Source organism: Macrobrachium rosenbergii, chromosome 18, assembly GCF_040412425.1.
Source record: "Macrobrachium rosenbergii isolate ZJJX-2024 chromosome 18, ASM4041242v1, whole genome shotgun sequence".
In the NCBI taxonomy this organism is placed as follows: domain Eukaryota; kingdom Metazoa; phylum Arthropoda; class Malacostraca; order Decapoda; family Palaemonidae; genus Macrobrachium; species Macrobrachium rosenbergii.
The window spans coordinates 28,436,637-28,444,233 of NC_089758.1; the positions used below are offsets into that span (position 1 = coordinate 28,436,637).

The following is a 7,597-nucleotide window of genomic DNA, read 5'->3' on the forward strand; positions in this document are numbered from 1 at the left end:
GGGAGGTCTCTGCTGGCAAAGAAAGCAAACATTGCTTCAGAAGCCGGTTAGGTATGTTTCTCTTAGGGACCAACAGATTAAATTTTAACAATAGAGAGAAGAAGTGTTTAGCTGCATGCATTATTTGGCATTAGAGCTTGACTCGTCAATCTGATTCCATCTACAATAAATTTTGTATAAGCCTTTGGAGTAAATTTGCTCATTACATAAGGAAAATTATTTGCCTTAATACGAAAACCACATGTTTAGTGTTGACATCAGTTTTTACCCTTTTCTGCCTAACTCAAGTGGTGTTCTTATTGAGAGAACACTTTTTGTGTGAATTCGAGATTATATATATATATATATATATATATATATATATATATATATATATATATATATATATATATATATATATATATATATATATATATTATACACACACAGCTAGAGTGAAAATTTATTATTCAATATCTCTAAAAGTAAATAGATAAAAAGAAAATAAGGAGCCTGGCGATAATAGGGTCCAAGATTAATCCTCACAGGAAGCAGGGAATTGAAACCGTAGGAGGCCAATCTTGTTTGCTGGGCTTTTAAGTTCGCTCCTCCTTTAATGAAGAAAGTTCTGGGGCCCAGCTTCATTCGCATGGCTGCTGCCCTCAAGGGTTTCCTTATGCCAAATTATAATGACCGATCTTTAGTCGGAAACGGTATACCTAAACTTTTCTTGATATTGAATGCAATGCTGGTACGGAAAATTTTGCATCGCTTAGGAGATGGGATTTCGGGTCTTAATACCCCGTGTGATAGTGACCAAAACAGTACTGTCAATATCATTCGCTTTTTTCATAATACTCTATCAGGTATCAGTGAACTTCTGCCTTCAGCTGGGTAATGCGAAGTATGATAAAAGCATATGATAATGTGAGTGCTTTCACTGATTCCCGTGTTTAGCAACACTTCACAGGTGGATAGTCATATGCGATTGTGCAGCTGCAAATTATATTTTCAAGAAAATTTCCAGTTTTATACAGAAATGACGCTTAGGGAGCAGGATTATTTAAACTAAATCCAGTAAATGATAGCTTGGCAGTCATGAAACCATTAATGAAATGAGTAAGATTAAACAATTAATTTATTATTGATATGAAATATTTTCCAGAATACATTTTCTAAAAGGATTAGGTATTCTTACAAGAACTGAGATGATTACGAACAGATCTTATGAGTAAGCAATTTATTATAATTCTGAGAATAAATGTAAAACGTATATTTATTTGATAAATAAGAAACTTCTTTAGTGAAATTGTAATAGTAAAGTGGAATACTGCATTGATGTAAATATAGACTCACAGGTCAAAATTAGGTCTCTTAAGGAACATTAAGGCTAAGATCTCTTTCACAGATGTCTGTTGAGGGAGATGTTTTACAAATAATCTATGTAAATATTTAGAATGGGAAAAAATGCAACGTAGAAGTATCATCATAATACCCACTGATACCATACGGATTGGAAATTGAAAAATCTTTTGAACTACATCAAAAAGCAACGAAAGCGAATTTGGTTGAGGGATATTGCATTCCTAATGGGCTGACAGGAGACCCCATTACGCACCGTAAGGACTCGCTCTGAAAAGGCCCATCAATAGGGCCATCAAAAGAGCCATCAAAAGTGCTATCAATATGAAAAAAGGAGGGATAGTGGCACGAAATTCATCTTCAATATGTCTGATGGGAGTTTTTGGAGGGAGGCGGGGATATGCATAAATAAATACACCTTTTACATTTATTCTCAGAATTATAATAAATTGCTTGCTCATAAGATATGTTCATACTCATCTCATTTCTTGTAAGAATACCCAATCCTTTTAGATAACTTAATGTATTCTGAAAACTATTCGATATCAATAATAAATTAATTGTTTAATCTTACTGATTTCATTAATGGTTTCATGTCTGCCAAGCTGTCAGTTATTGAATTTAGTTTAAATAATCCTGCTCTCTGCGCGTCATTTCTGTATAAAACTGAAATTTTCTTGAAATTTAATTTGCAGCTGCACAATCGCAACCTGTGAAGTGTTGCTAAACACGGGAATCAGTGAAAGCACTCGCATTATCATATGCTTTTATCATACCTCGCATTTCAATTTCAATTCCCTGCTTCCTGTGAGGATTAATCTTGGACCCTATTATCGCCAGGCTCATTTATTTCCTTTTATTTATTTTTTTTTGGGGGGGAGGGGGAGTTCTGCGAGAAGAAGATTTTATGATTTTTTTTTTTTAGCATCATTTTGTTATTCTTGGGTAACTTATGTACGGGACCTCCTTAAGCTTTAGATCTGTTAAATGCTATGTTAAGTTATGGAGATGTATCTATGTGGAACCAAGATAGTTAATGCGTTGGTACATCTACAGGTTTACTGTTTGCACATATACATAAACACACACACACACACACACACACATATATATATATATATATATATATATATATATATATATATATATATATATATATATACATACATACATATATACTGATGTATAGATATAATATATATATATATATATATATATATATATATATATATATATATATATATATATATATATATATATATATATATATATATATATAAGCAGTACATTTACTTATAAAAGTGTGGGACCATTCATGTACAGTACCTTCCAGAGAGGATGGTGTATTAAGGGATTAGAAAAAGGCTTATGAGAGCTATATGGAAATTGGAGTAAAAACAGTAGGAAAAGAATTTTAAGTAGACTTAACCAAAGCACATACCGCTCTGAAATAACATGGTTTATTTGTTTTATTTACTTTTTACAGTTTTCATCTTTATTTATAAGACTATCTCTAACTGACATAGGGGCTAAATTTAGAATATTATCCTGGGGTGGTAATGAGTGGTATTTTATATGAGTGAAGAGATCCGGTGCAAAAGTAATAATAATAAAATGAGAAAACTTGAGAATTACTAAAACACTTCCTGTAACAAAGCTTCATCAATATTATCCTTACATCATCTTGAGAGGGCAAGGACAATTGAAGGAATACGGGAAGGCCATTCTTCTGAATCAGCTTCCCTTTAGATCGACAAGGGAAGATTGATACTTACCAACTTGCCCAGACTTTGCACTGCAGACGAGAGAGAGAGAGAGAGAGAGAGAGAGAGAGAGAGAGAGAGAGAGAGAGAGAGAGAGAGAGAGAGAGAAAAGCTTGCTGTCACGTCACAGCCAAACAAGATAAGAAGCACGCGTAAACAGGGGGTCAATCTCCTATCAGCCTCCATACAGGGCTCTGGGAGCCAAGAAGCCAAAACCGGTGGATTGATGCTCCCGACGCTGGTTTCAGGAATTTCCTTATGGTCGCCAGAGATCAACATGGCACCATTCCCTTGGCACAGTCCTTCTTCCATTCGGTCATGTCCTCTCTCTCTCTCTCTCTCTCTCTCTCTCTCTCTCTCTCTCTCTCTCTCTCTCTCTCTCTCTCTCTCATTCCACCCTGTCTCTCTCGTCATTTCTGGTTTAAAAGGATTATATGTATATATATATATATATATATATATATATATATATATATATATATATATATATATATATATATATATAATATTAAGACGATCCTTAACCAATTCTTTTTTTTTTTTTTAACGATCATCTGAGAACATCAAGTCTGGCTTCCTTAAGGCCGTGATTCACGGATCATTAAAAAGGGAGGAAGGGGGTTGCCAACTCACACGCCAACTTTCTCTCACCTTTTCTGCGTTACTAGGCCCTATTACTCTTCTTCCTCCTCCTCCTCCTCCTCCTCCTCCTCCTCCTCCTCCTCCTCCTCCTCCTCCTCCTCGAGTTACTATCTGCAAGGGATAGAATCGTATATCATAAGACGTTAACACAAATTTAGTAATAATATTTTGTCATATTGCATGCAGTCACTCATAATGATTATGAGAACATTTACCTAACCTTTTATACTGTAGATTATCGTCCATCAGGGAAGGCCAAAAGATAAATATTAACGTCAGTAAACTAGTTGACAGTGCTATAGAATAGTATTTTAAACTTGACTATACGTAATTACGCACCAAATCCGATCCTTGAAGCTAAAGTGGGATTTAGAAACATCAACGTTAATAAATATGTATGTAAGCTAGAGTGGGATTTGGAAACATCAACATTAATATATATATATATATATGTATATATATATATATATATATATATATATATATATATATATATATATATATATATATATATAATGTTTGTATGTATGTATGTAAACTTGACTGCAAGCTTTTATTATGAAGTATTTTTTTTACTTAGGTGTCTCGTAGCATGAAGCGTCCTCATGAAACGAAAGCTTTCAAGGGAGTCTAAGCCTAATAAAGGATGCCTTCCCAAGGAAATTTCAGGGACACGAGAAGACTGATAACAGTAAGTCTGTTACTGCTTCAAAGGATTAAGTTCGAGAGGATATATATATATATATATATATATATATATATATATATATATATATATATATATATATATATATATATATATATCTATATCTATATCTATATATATACATATATGTAATGGTTCAGTGTTTGCCCTCAAGATTTCTAATTCCTTTACATACCAACTTTCCTTTGGGTTAGAAAATATAATTTTTATTATTGTTATTCATATCTTGCTACTTATCCTACATTATCATTGTAGACTTCTAATCATAATTTTCAGAGTGAGAAGAATTAGCAATGGATAATAATAAGACAAATAATCTCTTAGACTGTGGTGTAAGTTTCTAATATTCTCATTCAAATATTCATATAGTCAAATCCTTAGGTGGCAATTCACCTAACAAACAACCAAGGAACTCACATTTCTATTTCCTCAAAGAGGAATAAAAAAAATTGAAAAACTAGAAGATAAACGAAAAAAAGGTAAAGATGGAGATATTGTTCAACTATTGGCTATGACATTCCGTAGGGGGAATTTTCCTTCCAGCTTCAGATTGGATGAAAAGATCTCTCAATACTTATTATATCCCGATGGCATATATTCATTTTTGAAAGTAGGTCATTCGGAGAGAGAGAGAGAGAGAGAGAGAGAGAGAGAGAGAGAGAGAGAGAGAGAGAGAGAGATTCCTGGAAGAAAGGAAAATTATAACAAATTGTAAGATTTAATTTCGACTGACTTTTTGACGGACCATATACAAATTTTATCCGAAGCAGTGTTTATTGGGCCATTACGACGAGCGATCACCATCATTGTCAATGCTGATATATATGTTCCTTTTGGAATTAATTACACACGATTTATTTGCATTTAAAACCCACCAATATAAAGGTACTTTGAAGGCGTCAAGGCAGGTTCTTATACGAGTATAGTGATAGGTACGTAACTGATTATCAGTAATAATTATGCTTATGATTCGTTTCATTTTTTTTTTTTGCTTGCAAAAATCAACACAGAACTTTATAACACTCAGCAAAACATTACATAAGCCTAGACTACAACATTAGATGGACTGATAGATATTTCACTGCATTGGGCCCCCAGCCAATATTATCGTGGGAGTTATGTCCCTTCCATTACGTAACTTTTCCCAAAGTTCTACGGTCTGGGTCCCGAGGGATTATGGGTAGAATGGCCGTATCCATTCTTTTCCGTAGATAAACATTTCCTTTGCCTCGTTATATATGGGTAGAACGAATAGTATTCGATAAGTTGAAGTTTTATATGAAGATGGTTTGATTGCCACTAATTGGAGAAAGGTTCATGAGTTGATGTTTTTCTTTCTCCGTGAGACAAGTAATATAAAATATTGTTTATGAAATTTTTTGCTTATTTTCTGTTCGTTGAGAAAATTAATTTTTCCTTATAGAATTGGATACTGTTTAATGACAGTGGTAGGTTTCTGTGTTTACGAAACAATATGATATTGCGTAGAGATTGAGAGTGCTGTAGATAATTTATCTGCCTTCATGCAAAATAATCTGAATCCAGGTTAATAGCGTATTATATAGGACCAAGAGAGAGAGAGAGAGAGAGAGAGAGAGAGAGAGAGAGAGAGAGAGAGAGAGAGAGAGAGAGAGAGCGAGCGAGGCCTGAAGTACCATGAACCAAAATTGTCAAGGAAGTTTGTTGTTCTTCCGCCATTACGCGTCTGAGCAAAAGTTTTAACCGCTGGATCCAGAAAAATTACGGGAAGAGCAGTAACTGCTCTTTCTCTCCCACGAGTTCTTTGTGATCTGTACCTTTATCCGTCCCCACCCCACACACACACCCATCCCCAAGTCCTGATTTTGGGTGAAGATAACGAGGTCAGCCTTTGTGTGTATGTATCGAAATACGACTTTTGGTGAAACAAAACGAGGTACGACTTCGCGCGAATATATAGAATAACGACTTTCGGTAAGAAGTATATGTGTGTGATGTTATGCTTTAAATAGTGAAGTGGGTGTTTATCTGAATTTATATGTATATATATCGATTGATCTGTGAGATGAATAACGCGCCCGATGGTGATCAAATTGGCATTGTTTCATTAGCTAGAAATTGAATGATGCTTTGGCATCATTTCATTTTTAACATGAAATTGAAATAATTCTCATTTCCATTTAACTACTTCTAATCACATTCTTATTGAATAAAACTAAGAACAGATACAAGAAGGAGATTTTTGTTTTCCTGACAACAATATACACTCAAAAAGATCAGCTTTACCTAACCGGGTTACTAAATATACCTGAAAATATTTATCCATGTCGATATTCTCATAACTTTGATTTACGTGGGGTCTGAAATCGTGGCCGGATTCATCAAAAGAGCATCCCATGATATATGATTATTACTGAAGGAAGCCGAAGGAAATTTATGTAACTTATAATATAATTTATTTCGTATTGTGATTCTGAAAATAAATTTGTTTGGTTCTCACGTTGGCTGAGTTCCATTTTCAGTTACTTGCTTTTTTTTAATACTTAGCCGTATAAGGAATGAAATATACGATGCAATACCTTTACTGTTCCTTTATTATTTATATAACCTTTATTAGTAATAAATGTTGATGTAGAAAATACATTTACTCCTCAGAATCAGAGCGAGGCCTAAGCATAAGTGGAATGTATCCGCAGGATGTTTGAACGCATCCTCAGAAATTGGCAGGATGGTCGAATATGCCATCAGTCGTGATTAGCTTAGAAGAGGCAGAAGAAATAAGCATTCATAGGATTCTCGGGACGGTATCCTTCTCAGCAGTCATCACAGCTGATCATCGGAGAGTCGACGGATCTTCCAAAACGCAGGAAATTCTTGTTGTATTGACGACCAAATCTGGAAGAAGAAGAAAGGTTATTTTTAGTTGTTTAATATTTTGAGATTTATGGAGTATTAGTAATTAACTGAAATCATTTGACAAATTGTTAATTAAGAGGGAATTGCACTGTATCAACTGACATGTCTTTTTCAAGTTTGATATTCTATAATGCTTAATATATTCAAACTTGAGTACGTAGGTTAGTTTTTGACTCAAATTAGAGGAGGTAGTTTACTTGGGTCTCTGATATATATTGTAGATATAACATTGACTTCATAAAACATTTTC

General features: G+C 34.0%; 1 protein-coding gene across 1 annotated transcript in view; it reads right to left on the reverse strand.

The window, feature by feature from the left end:
- Positions 1–7,007: 7,007 nt before the first annotated feature.
- Positions 7,008–7,597, reverse strand: part of LOC136847985 (FMRFamide-related neuropeptides-like) — a 4,380-nt gene continuing 3,790 nt past the window's right edge. Inside the window, exon 5 of the mRNA XM_067119995.1 lies at positions 7,008–7,326. Within this exon, the coding sequence (XP_066976096.1) occupies positions 7,245–7,326 (82 nt within the window). The 3' untranslated portion in view covers positions 7,008–7,244. The remainder of the gene's footprint in view (positions 7,327–7,597) is intronic.